The sequence below is a fragment of the Elephantulus edwardii genome, unplaced genomic scaffold (assembly GCF_000299155.1).
Source record: "Elephantulus edwardii isolate Elephantulus edwardi_28Jun2011 unplaced genomic scaffold, EleEdw1.0 scaffold00151, whole genome shotgun sequence".
Lineage (NCBI taxonomy): Eukaryota > Metazoa > Chordata > Mammalia > Macroscelidea > Macroscelididae > Elephantulus > Elephantulus edwardii.
Window position 1 is genome coordinate 188,748 of NW_006399901.1, and position 17,268 is coordinate 206,015.

The 17,268-nt window shown below is 49.0% G+C and overlaps 1 protein-coding gene across 6 annotated transcripts in view; it reads left to right on the plus strand.

Moving 5' to 3' along the window:
• Positions 1 to 16,944, plus strand: part of NF2 (neurofibromin 2 (merlin)) — a 96,495-nt gene extending 79,551 nt beyond the window's left edge. For 3 of the 6 annotated variants that reach the window (XM_006894766.1, XM_006894767.1, XM_006894768.1), the window contains 4 exons: positions 3,558 to 3,685; positions 5,926 to 6,091; positions 7,476 to 7,520; positions 16,641 to 16,699. In XM_006894766.1, the coding sequence (XP_006894828.1) occupies positions 3,558 to 3,685; positions 5,926 to 6,091; positions 7,476 to 7,511 (330 nt within the window). In that variant the 3' untranslated portion in view covers positions 7,512 to 7,520; positions 16,641 to 16,699. Of the gene's footprint in view, positions 1 to 3,557; positions 3,686 to 5,925; positions 6,092 to 7,475; positions 7,536 to 16,640 lie in introns of those variants that run through there. The other 3 variants (XM_006894764.1, XM_006894765.1, XM_006894769.1) reach the window with 3 other exon arrangements.
• The last annotated feature ends 324 nt before the right edge of the window (positions 16,945 to 17,268 follow it).

A 17,268-nucleotide genomic window follows, 5' to 3' on the forward strand; every position in this document is an offset into this window, starting at 1 on the left:
GGTAACTTGTGTATGCTGTGATGCTAAAAAGATGTGCTACTGGTGTGTCAAATGCCAGAAGGGTTACCCATGGTGGACAGGTTTTAGAAGAGTTTCCAAATTAAGATAGATTAGGAAGCAGGATTGGCCATCACTTCTTAAACAGCAGGCCTCTGAAAATCAATCATTCATGTTATACTACATGAAAATTTCATGTAAGATAAGGAGATGTAAGTTGCCCAGGTTTGGTGTGAAACAAATGTGAGCATGGTCAGTTTGTTTTATGTTCTGGTTATATCTTACTCTATGATGATTGCCCTATATTTCTCTAAACAAGCTTTGTTTCAAACTTTGTGTTTGAAACACTTTTTATCACTTCTTGTGGGGCTGGACAGCCCTCCCGTGAGATCTCTCAGATTATAGTCAGATGGCAGCTGGCATTTGAGTCATCTGGATGTTCAACTGGACTCCCAGGATGTGTATATTTTCAAAACATTCACAACTGCAAACTATGCTCTAAGCATATTCTCTTTTTAGCAATAAATCTCGGAGGATGTGTCGTAACTTTTTTTTATTATTAATTTTAATAGACATTTACAGAGGTTTTGGATTTCCATTCATTCATTGCCGCACTTTTCTCCCTGCCCAGCCCTCCCCACCAGCTCGCTCCCCCTCCGAAGAGAAAAAGAGAAAAAAAAATTCCTTCATTAGTATACAATTCCCACATCCTTTCCCCCCCCCCACCCCGAGTACACTTCTCTATGCAACCTTAATTCTGGATTCCTGTGCTAACCATAATACTCAATCGTATATCACTTCTAATCTGTTCTTTCCCTCATCTGTTTCAATACAATACACATAATTTATCCAGTTTTTTCTGTCATACCCCAACCCTGATGTCAGATCCATTCTACAACAGTGGCACCATGCAGTTTTTGTCCCTTTGTGACTGAGATATTTCACTCAGCATAATGTCCTCCAGGGTCACCCACTTTGAATAATATTGCATACGTTCCTTGTTTTTCAAGGCAGCGTAGTATTCCATTGTGTGGATATACCACAGCTTCTCTATCCATTTGTTTGTTGATGGGCCCTTAGGTTGCTTCCAACTCTGCTATTGTAAACAAAGCTGCGATAAACAGGGGTGTGCGTGTAGTAACTTTTTAATATACATTCTTATATGGATGTATCATAATTCCTCTAACCAGTTCCGTTTTGAGGGAGCTCTGGTGGTATCGTCTAAAAGGAGCTGTGCTGCTGTCCCAGAGGACAAATCTACTAGCCCGTGTCATTAACAGCCTTGGAAACATTCATTAGAGGGTCAGCTTTGAATCTGTTCCAATTTGATAACAATGAGTTAGAGAATCAGAGTTCCCTCTTGGTGGATATTTGGCTTATTTTCTTTTGCAATTGTGAACAAAACCACACTGAACAGTCTTAGACACAAATCTATGTGCTTTGCTAGAGTACATTCTTATAAATGAACTGTTGTGTCAAATTTTTAATTTCTGATACTCTCCAAAGTGTGTAGGTTTCTGTTCTCATTCAGGGCTCAGCACCTTAATTTTTAGAAAAATTTTCATATCATATAACATGCATGATTGGTTTTCAGAGGCCTACTGTTTAAGAAGTGGATGGCCAATCCTGCTTCCTAATCTATCTTAATCTGAAAGCTCTGTGAAAACCTGTCCATGATGAGTGTCCCTTTTGGCATCTGACACACCAGTAGCATAATTTTCAGCATCACAGCACCCACAAGTTACCTCAGTACAGCAAACTGACAGACAAGTGCTATACTAATAAGAACAATGGTAAAGAAGAATGTAGATACTTAAGCTAGAAAGTGATTAGCAATATGTAAATCATTCCCCCAATACAACTGGCTGACAGATAAGGCTCAGGTTAGGAGGCTCCAATGCTGAATCTCAGGCACCAATTCTAAGGAAGGCTTTCTCTCTCTGGTAATTCTGGAGGGAGGTTCTTGTCTCTGAGTTCTGTTCCTGGATTGTCTTCCTGTGGTTTCCTTGGAGAGGGACATCATGCTTGGAAAGGTAGAGGGATGGTGAAAGGGAAGAAGACCCTTAACGAGATGGTTTGACACAGTGACTGCAGCAATGGGCTCAAGTGTGTCAGAAATTGGGAGGTTGGCACAGAATAGGACAAGGTCCTGTTCTGCTGTTCATAGGGTTACTATGAGTCATATTTGACTTGACAGCACCTAACAGAACATGTATGCAGAAAAGTGTTCAAGTTGTCAGTTGTATAACTTGATGGTTTTCCACAAACTGAACACACTGTGTCCCCAGCACCCAGATCAGAAGCTGATGTTGCAGTATGCTAGAAGCCCTCTCAGCACAACCTGTCGTGTCTGTGCGGATGGTCGGCCTCAGGTCTGCCATCCTCTCAGTCCCCTGAGCCTTGCCTGTTTCCCAGGCCTTGCCCTGGCCCTCACTAAAGAGGCCAGGAATGAAGAAGAGGCAGATCCTGTGCTCAGCAAACTTCCAAGAATTTAAAGAAAGCAGTACAGCCAAAAACAATTACAGCATGAAATAAAGAAGTGCCTCCCAGTACCTCAAAACTAACACTAAGGGAGGCAAATAAGAACTGCCCTCTAACCTAGAGGATTCTGGAAGAGCTCTTGTGAGAGATCCTAGTGTTTCAGTATCAGATGGGCCTTGAAAGTGAGATGGTGCGTGGCACCAGATATGGTACAAGCAAAAACATAGAGATGAGAAATCAAGTGGTTCAAGGATCGCAGAGGATCCTGTTTGCTGTTTTTGTAGGGCAAGTAGTGGGAGGATTTGAAGGAGTAAGCTGGGGCTATATCTTAAATGCTTTTGTTTTCAAGAAAGTTGTAAAGCAGATCTTACTACTTCATTGTTTGCTTTAATAATTCTTCTGACTCCTCCTTTATATCCTGGGTCACTGAGCTTAAACATCAGGGCTCCTTTATGGGCAGGTCCTGATCTCCCAGCCCACTTCTGTCTGCTGCAGACACCCAGCATCCTCACAGAGATGTGGCCCTTCGTCCTGCCATGGCCATGCACGTTCACTGTTCTCCTCCCTGGCCAGTCTTCTCCTTCGTATGTGTACTCTGACACCAGTAGAAGCCATGTCTCCTCCCATGTGCTGTTTCTAGCGCCCCCAGCTCCGTCCACTCCCTGGCTATAGTGCTCATCTGAGTTAACCATGATGTTTTTCTGAACTAGACCCTCAGCTGTTCAGAAGGCTGGGAACCATGTCTGTTCTCTGCATCTCAGAGCTTAGGGGCTGGGCGTTTCTGAAGTGAAGAAGTGAGCGAGAGTTTGTCTTTCATTTAGCTTGGAGTGAGGAACTATTAAAGGTCAGAGGGAAGAATGCCTGGCTGTGATCTCTTGGAGGAAGTTCGTGTGCTAGTGGCCTGTGTGTAGAGGTTGAAGAAAGGAGAGACGAGAAGAGTGATAATTGGAACAGAGAGTCAGGGTAAAGCTGGAAGGGAAGGACTTGAGTTGTTGTGTAGCTGCTGGAGGGTCAGTTAACACACTGTCCTCTGTTCTCGTATGACTCAAACCTTCTAATCTGAGCTTTCTCATTAATAGCCTATGAACTCAATTCCAGCACCGCTGCCTCCTGACATCCCAAGCTTCAACCTCATTGGCGACAGCCTGTCTTTCGACTTCAAGGATACTGACATGAAGCGGCTTTCTATGGAGATAGAGAAAGAAAAGTACGTAGCCCTCGTGTGCCTGTTCTTACTACACTGTGGACCTCAGGGTTGGGACACAGGGAGCCCGAAGGAGTTCATCTGGGCCTGGGGAGAGAGGGCTTAGTAATGCCACCCGGCGTGCTTCTGCACGTCCGCTCTAGTGTTGTCCACTGGACGAGGAATTTCTTAAGGACAACTGACCCTCCAGGGTAGAAATAACACTTGATTAGAGACCCGGAGTTCCAGTAGTGCACAATCTCTGTTTAGAACTGGCCTATCTGGGTTTCAACTTCAGAACAGTCCAGCTTGTTTGTGTGCTAACTGCCTACAGTTGTTTGCTAGTTCTCGTGTGGCTGGCAGGTCCTCATTAGACATGCAAGAGAGAAAAGAAACTCAGGCTCGAGATGAGAGAGGTCATGTGGCCAAGGTGACTGCCCAAGTGGGCCAGCTTGGGGTACAGGACCAAGCTGAGCCCCCACTCTCCCTGGTCTTGGAAACATCAACTCAGCATTTCCATCTCCTTTATTTAAGGTCAGTGGAAGCAGATCACTAGATGGTGCAGACAGTTAATGAGCTGAACTGCTAATGTTTAGAGGTTCGAGTCTGCCCAGAGTTACCTCAGTGGAAGTGGGACACTAGGTGGTGCAGACAGTTAAATGAGCTGAACTGCTAATGTTTAGAGGTTCGAGTCTGCCCAGAGGTGCCTCAGCAACAGTGCCTGGCAGTCTCCTTCCAGAAAGTCAGCCCTGAAGCCCTTTGAATCAAAACAGTTCTATTTGGATACACTTGGATCATCATGAGTTGCAGCAACTCTGTGGAAAGTGGCTTGGAAGTGGGTCACCGATAGAGCACAGGAAGTCCAGCTGAGATCTCCTGGTCCCCAGAGCCCTCTGCAGATGGGCTTCTGCTCTTGTGTGGCAGAGCATGCTGCGGCTGTTGTGTCACAAGAGCGACTTTGTGTTGTGTGCCCATGTGTCAAGGCTTTCCAGCTCTCATCTCATTTGATTTCCGTAACTGATGTCAAAGGTAGATTCTACTGTTGCTGTTTCCTACATGAGAAACCTAGATTAGGGGAGAAGCTCACCTAATATCACTCAGCTGGTGAGGAACAGAGCCAGGATTCAATCTGTGACCTGGCCGACTCTCCAGCCCTTGTGCTTTTACATCTGTGACGTCCTGAGCATAACTTCTTTGGAGTCCAGGTAGGCAACCGGAAGTCAGGTTGTGTTTCTCTCTGGCCTCTTCTGTCAAAGGTATAACCAGGTCTCCCTCTGTAGTGTGTGCTGTCCAAGTTCTCCTCTCAGCCTTCCTCTCACTCCAAGTGGCCATATTTAGGTGGGTAAGGTCAGGGGCTCTGGTGGCCTCGTGGCAAGAAGCTGCACTTCAATCCCAAAAGCATGCAGTTTGAGGCCACCAGTTGCTCCGTGGGAGGATGGGCAGTGTCCTCACATGCGATTAACTACCTCTGAAAACCCTCCAGAGGGTCAGCTATGGGTCAATTCTGACTCGACGGAACACAACGGGAGAAGGCCACCCCTTTTTAATGTCCTGGTTTTTAATGATTTCTGTTGTTTTCTTTGCCTGTGTAGATGAAGTGCACGCAGGCTATTGTGATATTCTTTCCATGGCTTCCTTGCCCATCCCCTCATGTTCACTCACTTGGGTGGTTTGAAGATTCATACCATCATAGGTCCTATTCCTCAGTGTATCTACTTGCAAGTGACAGTAGTGACCTCGTGGTCCCTCTCCAGAGAGGTGGCCTTCCTTGACTGAGGGGATGTCTGTCGTATTCAGATCGTGGAGTCCTTAAGTGAGTAGAGTATGGACCTCATGATGTCGGTTGACTGCAATTACCGTGCTTTGTAGGCTCCCACAGGGAGATGATCTTAGATACCAGGAATCTTGTTTCATGTGTTGTTGGTGGGTTTTGGTTTTGGATTTTTGTTGGTGGTTTGGTTTTTTTTTTTCTGTACAGCACTAGGAGCTTTCTCTGATAACTGATATTTGTAGAGCACTTTATAAGTATTTACAGAGGGCTTTCCTATATTTATTTAATCCCAATTTCATGGAGGAGGACGTTGACTCCACACGGTCAAGTGACTACGCCAAGCTCCCAGGCCCATATATTGCAGAGGGACATCAATTGCTGGCTTCCGGCCCCGGGCCCCACGCTGAGCAGCTCAGTTTATGGAGCATCTTGGTTGAGCCGATGTCCCTTGCGGTGGCCAGGGCCGTGACTGGCGGTATCCTTTTGCCGGCAGAGTGGAATACATGGAGAAGAGCAAGCATCTGCAGGAGCAACTCAATGAACTCAAGACAGAGATCGAGGCCTTGAAACTGAAGGAGAGAGAGACCGCCTTGGATATTCTGCACAACGAGAACGCCGACAGGGGCAGCACCAGCAGCAAGCACAACACCATTAAAAAGGTACCCAGAGCCCCTTGCCTTTTGCTGATCAGGGCAATCATTAATGAAATGTGAATTTGGCATCTGGTTTCTTCCATGGTTGAGTCATTAGACTCCTGTCATTTCTTATATGTACTTAGTTGAGGACATTTTTTTGCCTTGTGCCAGAAAGGGAATTTAATCTGTGAACTATTGGCTCGATGGAGGCAGAGCCTGCGTTAAAAGCTCTGATGAAATGAATCCCCGTTAGGGTGTGTGTTTTGATCCATCATTAGCAGTAAAGTGGTTCTGTCTTCTAGGCCAAGGGGAGTTCTGCCCGGGGAGCTGCCTTACTTAATGAGAAAGCAAAATGAAATAGAGGCTATCGAGAACAGGCTCCCTCTGGTCTTTTGTGTTTTTAAGTGGCAAGGACTGTAAAATTCTGTTCTTGATTTGGAGACCAGAGTATAAAATTTTACCTTTTTCCACGCTTGAAAGGAAGTATCAAGGAGAATCTTCATGTTTTAAAAAGATGAGACTTCATTATATTGATGACCGTTCTCTTACCTTTGTCTGCTGAGGGTTTTTTTAAGCTTTCAGCATTTTAAAGCAAGTGAAATTCCTTGATAATTAACTAGCCCACAAATCACTTCTCTTATGTTGGGCAAAGAAGAAAGATTCTCTCTTGCCAGATACTCTTAATTAATAGCCAGGATCATGTTAACACCTGTGAAGTTGGTGTCATTAATATAAGACTATGCATTGAGTTTCAAGGTATGGCTAATATTTTAATTCTTTACCTTGGTCTTTGAAATGGTCTCCCAGTTTAAGAAATTTCTCTGTCATGTGCATTTAAGCTATATGTGAAAAAGCAGAGAAATTTTTTTCTTTGTCAGCGGATAAAATGTGGACCCTGACTTCTTCCTCAAACTCAATTTACTGTCAGCTCCAGGTTGAGAGCTCTTTTTATTAGCATGACGTAGAAGGAGATGCTTTTCCATATCTCTGGCTTGGGTGGTCTGCTGGGGTTCCCTTCCAAAACAAAATTATTCTAACAGCAAAAGGGAGAATGTTTACAAGAAGGTAGGCCCAGCCAGTGAACAGCGACATAAAATTATGGATGGGTCAGGAAGCCAGTCAGTTCTTGAATGAGTTGCCTTCAGGACACCCCATCACCCCCACATTATCCTCTCAGTACCAGGAACTGTCGGATCTCCCCGATGCTGCAGTGTGCTGGGCCTCAACTCCAGCATCCCAGTGTAGGGGAGGCTGAAGAGGCCTGTTTGTTTGCCAACCCTAAAAAAACCCAACAAGTCACAATTAATTTCAGGCCTGTCTGAGCATTTTTGCAAATGGCACATGTGGTACTGTTGATGTCACAAGGGTATGTTTTTGTTTTCTTCTTCATTTTATTTTGCTGGTTTAGCCTCAAGCCCAAGGCAGAAGACCTATCTGCATTTGAGCCCTCACAGTAGGTTATCCCCAGGTACTCTATGTGGTGATGGTACTGCCGTCTGTGATACTAACCCGTGCATGAGCTTGCCTGTCACTGCCCTCGGGCGGCGCCCAAGCCTTCCCGCGGGCAGGTGGAGCCTGGATGCTGGCCACCGCATGCTTGGAGTCTGAGAGCAGGCTTCTGCCCTGGGGTCTCTCATTCTGAAGAGCATGTCATGGAGCAGTAAGACCCAGCGTCCTTCGCACCTGTTTCACTGTGGGGCTGGGTATGGTCATGGCTTCTTGTCCAGTCAGGTGTGTCTGAAAATCCTTTGTCTTGGTGGCATACTCCTTCCTTAGATAAATGACCCCAGCATGGAAATGGGGGTCACTCTGGTGGCTTTTACAACTGGTATCTTTGACCTATGATCAAAAGCCCATGTGGTGATACCCCCGTGAAGATTCTTGGTTACATCTGGCCAATGATGAAAGAGCTGCCTATTTGCTTTCATTCAACCCTCTCTTACTCTGCACATCTGTTTTCTTCTCGAGGAACCCAAACAAATACCACAGGGCTCTCTGAATTGCAAGTCTGAGTCGATTGGGTGTCCCATCAGCACCCTGAAGAGTGGCACTGGAGAGCGGGGCAGTCATGGGCACGCAGTAGACGATCACTCCATGCTGTTGAGTGAATCAACGAGATGATTGCTGCTTTTCTTCTGCCTCAGTGTTTATTCTCCCAGCGTTTCCCAGCAGTGGGGAGAATTGATTGAGTCCAGTAACACCGTGACAGCCTGCCTCTGCTTCTTACCTAGTCCCTGCTCAGTCCGCTGTCAGTGTTACACATAGCATCTGACAGTGTGGGGACTTGTTCAGAACCTCGATACAGTTCCTGCTACTTTACTGGAGTAGAACCTTCCTTCTACCAAAAGATAGGGAACTTAAAAAATAGGGGGAAATAAATAGAGACCTGTCCTACGAGATACTCAGTTTATGCTTGTTATCCACGCAAGAGAAGTAAGACATTAAAGTACCAAATGGACCTCCTTGCAAGAGGGATTCAGGCCATCACTTGGGTCTGTAGCTCCGATTTGTATGTGACTCTTGCTTTTAGTAGGCTCTGATTTCTTCAGCTTTCAAACAACACTTAGGATCCCTGAACACTGAGTTCTCTCTAGCACTTACTGTAGCACTTACTGATCAGGTTCCACATCTTCACTTGTAAAAGGACAGTGGTCCTCAGGTCATGCACAGTTAGAGCTCAGTCAGCGTTAATAATATAAAAACTAAACAAAACCCCTAGTGAACCTGTGGTGAGGGCTGCAGACAGGTGTGATAGGCTACTCTCTGCATTTATGGGCACCTTTTGTGATATGCTTATCAAATGTGTTCATTTCCAGACATCTGGTATCTAGAAACGTTATTTTTAAATTTTGATGAGTAAATTTTACAGAGCATATTGAATTTTTGTTCAATCATTCACACACATTTGTTTAACAACGTTAATTACAATACCCACTATGTGATCACACTTTACCCACTTCGTCCTTGTCATTCTCATTTCCATTCATCCTTCTGTCCTACCTTTTCCAGCCTTCTGGGCTTTATCCTTGGGCACATGCTTCTCTCTTGACTTTAAGTGATTGGCTAAGGAGTGAACACCTCCCTGGGGTTATTGCTTACTTTACTAACCTTTACTATTTTTGGCTGAAAGTCGAGCCACAAGGGTAAGTTTTGTTCCAGGTTTGAAGAGTGACTGTAGGCTATATAGTCTCAGCACTCCACCAGTCTCTCTTTGACCAGTAAGCTGGGCCTTTTTCATGTGATTGAGTTATATTCCTCCATTCTATCCAAGATCTTCTCCTGTGATCTTTCGAGTCACTACTCACCCAAGTAGAATGGAGAACACTGTCTCTGTGGACTGTGTTCTACCAGTTGACCTTGATGTCAACAATGGAGAGAAAAACATAAAAACAAAACACAAAAAGAAAACTTGAGGCAGTTAATTTGGCCTTGTACGGGTATATTTTTCTCCTGCTAATCTTAACTCCCTCCATTTCCATTTTTCTCAATTGATTATCAGTGCAACTGGCTTGGCATTTGCATCTGCATCAGGGCAGCACTAGCAATGTACAGCCACCATGAGAGCCTGCTTCATTCATGGTCACAGGGAACATCTGAGTTGCTGACACCTGGGTCATCAGAGCAAGGGCAGGGAGACCTGGTCCCCTGGTGGAATCAGAGGTGACACAGGAGGACTTGGTCTTGAACTGCTCCCTTCAGAGGCATAAGCAGCGGCCAGGTGTGGCTCCTGTTTCTAACAAAGATTGGAGATGAACAGGCAGCGCTGTAGAGCTATCTGCTTCAGGGTCTTGTTCTCATCCCCTCCCGAGGGACAGCTTTGATCCTCTCTCTCAATCCTGACCTGGCCTAAATGACAGAAAACCAGTGATTGTTTTGTACCTACTCTGCCTGGGGGTGGGGGAAGTCTGAAGTCTCGAAGGCAAATGAGAAATCCTGGAGGCCATGGAGCTGAGAAAGTTCCTTTTATTAGTGGAATGGTTTGAGCCCTCAAGGTCCAGCTGTGTGGGTGTCCATGGGGTGGGGGGTGGGGGACAGGAATAGAGGAGCCTTGACATTTAGCTGAAGCCCGAGCCACCTCTCTTGGATGTCATCTTCAATTTGTTCAGACTCCCCTTGGAGTGGCAGGGCTGGTGAAGTGAAGTAGAACAGTTCGAACAGCTGAGGAAGTGATAAATCACAGGGAGGAGATTGGGTATGCGTGAAAGGCATCTCCCCCAATTACAGCAAACACCCGAGCCTCCTCGGTGACCTCTGGGCTGTGTCACTGAGCTCCGAGATGCCTCTAAATAGTTATACTTAATTATGTGGCTAATACATTCACCCCTGCTTATGGCTGCTGTGGGGCTCGGCTTCCATGGTCTGGTACCCACTGGCTCCCTGATTCCAGAACCTTCCCTTTGTCATCGGAACACTGCCATGGTGGGAGAGAGGAGGAAAAGGCCAAGGGGTGAGGGGAGCAAGGAGCGACAAGAAACAGCAGTATCAAATGTGGGTGTGTTGTTGTTGTTATGTGCCACTGAGTCAGAACTGACCCTCCGGCGCGTTTTAAGAGGCAGTAAATAGCGTAAGAGGAGACTGCCCATCTTTCTCCTGCTCAGTAGCTGGTGGCCTCGAAGCACAAGCCTTCAGTATTGCAGCGCAGCTACTTGCCACGAGGCCACCAGGGCTCCCTAAAGTGGTTATATGTGAAGGAAAAAACCAATTGCTGTGGCTGAGAATTCTTGCACTCATCTCCTGTCTATCCAGGTCATGTACCTCAAGTGCCAGAAAACGCACCCATTTCTAGGTGCCTCTGAACTGCTGGGGGCTCACCATTTTCTCATATATTTCTGGTAGCCCTGTAGAGAGAAGTGTCTTTTTTTTTTAAGGCCATAGACTTTTTTTTAATTTTTTTTTTCTTTTTAATTGAAGATTCTTCCTGGCCACGCGGTGGTTCTTTGAGGGGATGCTGCCTCGGCTGCTATGATATTTTGCTGCCATTTGGAAGTGCCTGAGGACATTTGCTGGGCTTTATTTGATGCAGTAAAACATCCCATTTGGTCCTTCAGCACTGGAGCGAGTTTCAGCTGCTGCTCTGCTCCCGGCCCCTGATTTGTTACTGCAACAGTGGGAGGGAGGAGAACGGGATGCAAACTCATTCTGCGGTCTCGAGGTTCTTTGCTTCTGATCCTCGCCACGATTTCTCATTTCACGTCGGCAGTTTTAAAAATGATGTCAGTACATCTGGACTTCCCCACCTCCCCCACCCCAGGCCGTTGCACAGCCCGCTTTGTAGGTGTCACTTAGCCGCCACCTGCCCAGTGAGGGGAATCAGGGCAGTGAGTCTCTGGTGGAGCGATGGTGTGACAGAGGGCCCACCAGCATGGTTCGGCAGCCTAGGCCCTTGGATTCTCCCTCTCGAGCAGCTAAGGCACTCAAAGCAAATTGGACTTGTTCGTTGGGATGGACCTGGCCTTTAATTCTTCCTCTGGGGAGAAGATTGTGGACCACTCTCTCCTGACGCACATCATCAGGTGGCATTTGGATGTGAGCTGTCACTAGCAAGACTGTAGGAGAGCTTCCTCGCTCGTTCCCCCCCTCAGTAGCCCACCCCTTGGATTTCCTATGTGCTGGAATCCTTGCTGCTGGGCGGGGCTGTCCCCACTTCTTTTCCAGTGCTGGCTTTCTTCTGGTGGCTCACGGTACTAGAACCTGCATGTTGTTTTGCATCTCCACCCTCCCCTGCACCCTTAATTTTCAGTATGTAGTGGCCAAGAGGAAGGATAGCTTGATTTAAAGGCTTGTATTTCAATTCCACCGCATTTTTTTATGGGACAAGCAGCATCTCAGCGCCTGGAGTTATTAGGTTAGCGTTTAAAATGGGTTCAGCAATTGGGTCTTATTATTAAAAATGAATTAAAGTGCCCCCCCACCTGCCTTTCTCCTCAGAGTGGATTGAGGTGAAGCCCCTCGAGGCCAGATGGAGGAATCCTGGTGCTCTGATTACTTCTGTTCTTCCAGCTTAATTATCAAGCTTGCTTTCCCCTTCCATTGATAGCTGAAGTGGCCCTGTGTCCTGCCCACACCCCCCACACACACACCACCCCCTTTTGCTATAGGAACAAGATTGTCACAATGCGGCCTTGTGAATCAATTTTCTCTATGTGCTGATGAAAGTGTAATTCATTCTTAATCAAGCAGTCTTACTGCTGCAGGCTTTGTGCCGGAATACATTGAGTTAGCCTCCCATCACTTTGGGAAGCGAATCCCCCAAAAGGACTTTTGGAGGAGAGCTGGAAGCTGGCAGTGCGGTGCCAGCCTCGCGGTGTTTTTCCAGCAGGGGGCACTCCTGGGAACGATACTGGAGGAGCCTCAGTAGCTGGAAGCCTCTCACTGCCTCCTGGAGGGATGAGCCTGGTGTTTGTCATAGATGACTTACAGGCTCACAGTCTCCAGGCCCTGGGGCCATATCTCGAGACTGAGCAGGTGCCAGGTTGGGCTGCCTGAGATTCTCACCCAGTGAACAGGAGCGTGCTTGAGTTATGGAGAATCTGAGGATAGGAGGTCTATTGTAGGGCTTCGAGGAGCCAGCCACCTGTGTGTCTGAACCAGAGCTTGCTTCGTGGATATTTCCATTTTTGTCATGCCACATGCAGTTTGGATCACTCGAGAAAGCCTGCCAAGTGGCCCCCCCTCCTGCCCTTTTACAGCCTGGTGGCTGTCACCAATAACTAGTAGGTACATGGGGAGAATGGGCAGGGGAGAGCGAGCCTCTGCCAGGCCTGTGTCTGTTGGCACCGGGTGGGAAGGAGGCGCCAGGTCCCAACAGGTGGATCAGACCCTTGTCGGGAAGGAGAAAACAATGCATCTATATCTGCAGCACAAAAAAAAGACCGTTGTCTCCTCAGGATGGAATTGGATTAGTGACAGACTTGAACAGCCGGTTCAGTCAAGAGAGGACTTAATTCCTCCTGTATTATTCACACGGCTGATTTTAATCAGCTGGAAGAGCGAGAGGGTCAGCCCAGTACCTGGTGAGGAAACTTAGTGTTCTTTAGTCATCTTTAAAGAACTGGCACGAGTGCTGGGGCTGGTGGCTTGGGCACAATCTGCCTTTGGGGTTCACAGCCCCCGCGAAGGAGATCGACTAGGGATCATGAACTCAGCTGTGCATTTTGAAGGACAGCACATGGCAGCTTCAGTCACTGGTCACATTTGGACAGGTTCACCCGCCTGACCTGCCAAGGACCATCCCCAAGTGGTCAAACTTGGCAGGCCCCCTTGTCTTTGATGCCGCTGGTTGGTGTAGATTCACATCCTGAGGCTCTTCCACTTCACCACCTCCTGAAATCCAGTGAGCTCATCCTGGAGAACCTTCTCGATGTGAACAAGGCACCAGTACTTTAGAGGCATTCCCCTCCTTCCTCCAGATGCTGCCCGCCCCCCAGGCAGGTGAGGCTGTGGATGGAGGGGGCACGCTATGTGGCCAGGGAGGTGCAACAGCTTTGTTTGCAATGTGGGACTCAGGTGACTGGCTTCAGTTCTTGGTCCGCAGGGCCTTCATTGAGGTCCCCCATGGAACTTTCTGGCTCTAGAAGCAAAGGTGCCTCTTTGTGGTACAGAGAGAGTCACACAGTCCCAGAAGAATGACCAGCCTGACATGAACCTGCACGCCCTGGGTTATGAGAGTCTGGGGGAGGCTGGGAGGCTGCTGTTAGAGGATTCTCACGAGTATATAAAGATGACCCATAGAGACAGAGTCTGTTTTATGAAGAGCAACTTTTGTCCTGTTTCCTATAAGCCTCCCCTCTTTCTTTCATGAATACCTCCTGCCTGTAGTCGGGCTGTATATGTGACAGTGGGGGAGCTTTTTAGAATGGGGCCTGCCCATCGGGGGTGTGAAGAGGCAGGGAAGGAAGTTTGCACATGATGAGGGGGATCTCCAGACCCTCTTTGAAAAAGCAGATAATGGGCCTCTGACACCTGTGATCTGAGCAGAAGGAGAGAAGGCTTCCCCTCTCTGACCTGCTCTGCAGCTCTGGCGGGTGCTATCTGGTGTAAGACTCAAGGGAGCGCAGATTCCAGGAGGTGGGAATTTTGATGTCGGAGATAAAGGACATGCCTGAAATTGAAGTAGCCTGAGGTCATGATGCCTCTGCAGTGATCCAGGAACCTACGTGGTGGTTTTCGTGGGACCCTGGCACTCTAAGGGACTTGAACCACCAGGGACAGAATAGAGAGATAAAAGGTGCAGGCCAGAGGGCACAGCCCAGTGAGGGCAACAGGTGGCTCCAAACACCCCAGGCTCAGGCGTCTGCCCTCTGGGGCTATACCTCTCCCTCTGACAGCCCAGCCCCTTTGGAAGCTCATGTCCCCTCTCCCATGCGTCTGCTCACCTTTCCTCCTCCTGCATCAAGAGCATTTGACATGCCTCAGTGGCTGTCTTTAGGGCCAAGGTAGAACTTCAGCTCTTGCAGGATAAGAGGTACCGGTACCAGGTGGGGTGAGAGCTGGGAAGCATCCCCCCCACCCAGCCCCGGGAGCACTGTGCATCCCAACCAACACATGCCGGAGTAAGTGCAATCTGGTGCAGCAAGAGCTGACAGAATCCTCGCCTGGCACCTCAGGGGTACAGCCAGACAAGCTCCTCCGCTCACGGATCCAGGAATTCTTGGAGCCATTGCTGTGCAAATGGGCAGGAGGTTCTCTGAGGTCCCCACAGGCCTGGGCGCCTTTCCTGGTGAGGTTGCCAGACCACACAGCGGCGTCTCCTTATCCTGTCGTGGTGGCCACAAGGCCAGCACTGTGCAAGAGCTGGCCTTCACTTGCACCCGTTGCTGCTTTCCCATTGGCCCCCTGCCCTGCCCCTTGCTGAAGGAGAGGAGCTGGTGCTCAGGGAGGGGGAGAAAGCACGCCGTGTGATTAGCAATGACAGCTGTCGCGTGCTCAGCGTGTGCCAGGCCTGCAAAAAGCTACATGCGATTCCCGGTTAACCCACACAGCACCCTGTGAGGAAGGGCTGCCATTGTTCCCCTTGATGGTGAGGGACGGACACCTGCCTGGGGCCCCACAGCCAGTGCTAGGTATCCTAGGGGAAAGCTGGGTCCTGAACAGCACTGGGGTCATGACCCAGCACAATTGATTCAAAGAGGATTCTGTCCCAGCACTGGATTCCCTGACAACTGAATCCCGAATCCCCAAATCTCGCTCCAGTCACCATCCCGCTCCTGGTGTCAAAGGCACACCATTTCTAGCCCTTCCCTTTTGATCATTTGGGGAGAAACCTATCCCAGCCCGGCTCCCTTCCGGAGGGAGTTCCTTGTCAGATAAATGAAACGCTCTCTCCGTCCTCACCAGAACTGGTCTTTTCCGAAGGGCCTCTGAAACCAGTTCCACTGACGAAAACAGCCCAGCCGCCTCCCCGCACTCAGCTTGTTAGTCAGGAACTTCAAGGCCAAAAGCTTTGGCAGGATTTAAAGCGTCGCTCTCAAGCTGTCTCATTCCGAGCACTAATGCCGCCTGTCTTTTGATGGTGAAGTGGCTGGTTTGCGTCTTCCTCCCCCGCCCTGGGGAGAGCTGCAGATGGTCCCAGGGACTTTCAAGATTCTGGGGCTGCTGGAGGTGGAAGGAGCAGGCCAGACCACGTAGACAGCCCTCCCCCAAATCTCACCCCAGAAAAGAAGGGTGCGGAGACGGTGGCCCTGAGGCTGCACAGCTACTGCAACAGAGTGGGACCCCAACTTTCCCTCGGGTACTGTCACGTCCCCCTTCACTTCAGTGAAGGCTATGTCATATTCACACTGCATATGCCCCCTGTCCTCCAGGAACCCCTATTGGGAACTGCTGGAACCCCTGAACATGGGGACAAGGATAGCTTGGCTTGGGGGACCCTGGGAGCTGCTTTCAGAATTAGGGTTCATCTGTCTAGAGGATCACAGCCTCCAGTGCGTATTCCTGGGCCCCACCCAGACCCCACATTCCAGTGCGCTCCTGTGTCTCTCCCCACCACCCAACCTCCTCAGTATATTGTTGTTCATCTGGAAACAAGATTGAGAGCGCTGGTGTTTTCTGGATAGAACCTGTCCTCTGCCTGCACCAGCCCTGCTTAGCCTGTCTCAACTGCTGGTTGAAGGAAGGCCTGGTCTGGGGCCTTCTGGGAAACCAGGAGGACAAAGAGGGGCACGCTCTCCCTGCAATGATGCTCTGAGGGTGTGAGGCCTGGCTCGCTGCTGCCAGCCCTTCTGTGTCCAGTGACAGTCCACCACACCGATACCGCTCTGCAGGGGCTCCCAAGACAGGGCCGCGAGAGTGTAGGAGACATCCAGGACGCCCGTCCTCTGTGACAAGGCATGGTGATGACATTTTGCCACCAACATGCTTTTGCACACCAGCCCTCCTCCCCAGCATGCTCCTCATTTGACACCTCTAGTTTGAGTTCTTGAGCAACTCTGGAAGCTTCTTGGGGGCCTGACCACCCCTTCCTGAGCATCTGTCCCTCTGAGACACTCTTGGAGGTACTCCACAGGCAGGATGGGGTGCTGGGGTGAAAGAGCAGAAACTGAGTCTCCTCAATGTCTCCTCTGCTTCTTTGCAGCTCACTCTGCAGAGTGCCAAGTCCCGAGTGGCCTTCTTTGAAGAGCTGTAGCAGGTGACGCCACCCAGGACCTGCTCCCGGCATCGGCACCATGGGATGGGGCAGACGCCATGGGGACCCACCATCGGTGGGCTGCTTGGGAATTCCCATTGGTTGGGAAGCTCTAGAACTTTCCCCACCAGAGTGCAGAGCCCAGACCATTTCATGTGCAATTGCTCTGAACTGCGACCCTGCAGAGAGACTTCTCTCACGGGCTTCTAGTTCTCCTGACCTGAAACTTTTTTTTAAGAGGTGTTTGTCTTCCAACGTGGGATCTTAAGCTTTCTTTGTCAAAGGCACTCTGGCATGTGTCTTATTTACTGTCCAGGGCTGTCCTCTTGACCCTGTCTGGGAAGTAATAGAGATGGTGAGGTGCAGAAGCCTCGTGGAAGTGGGAAAGGCTTGCACTGCCACCCCCAAGCCCCTATGGGTCACAGGGTGCTCCTCTCTGCAGACAAAGAACTGTCATGCAGCGACGAAGCCGGAGGCCACTGAGCCCAGACCCACAAAGGCCTGCCAGCTACATGGTGACAGTGACCGGCCTGGGGTCCTGACATGTGAAAAGTCCTTGAGCCCAGGCTCCACATGG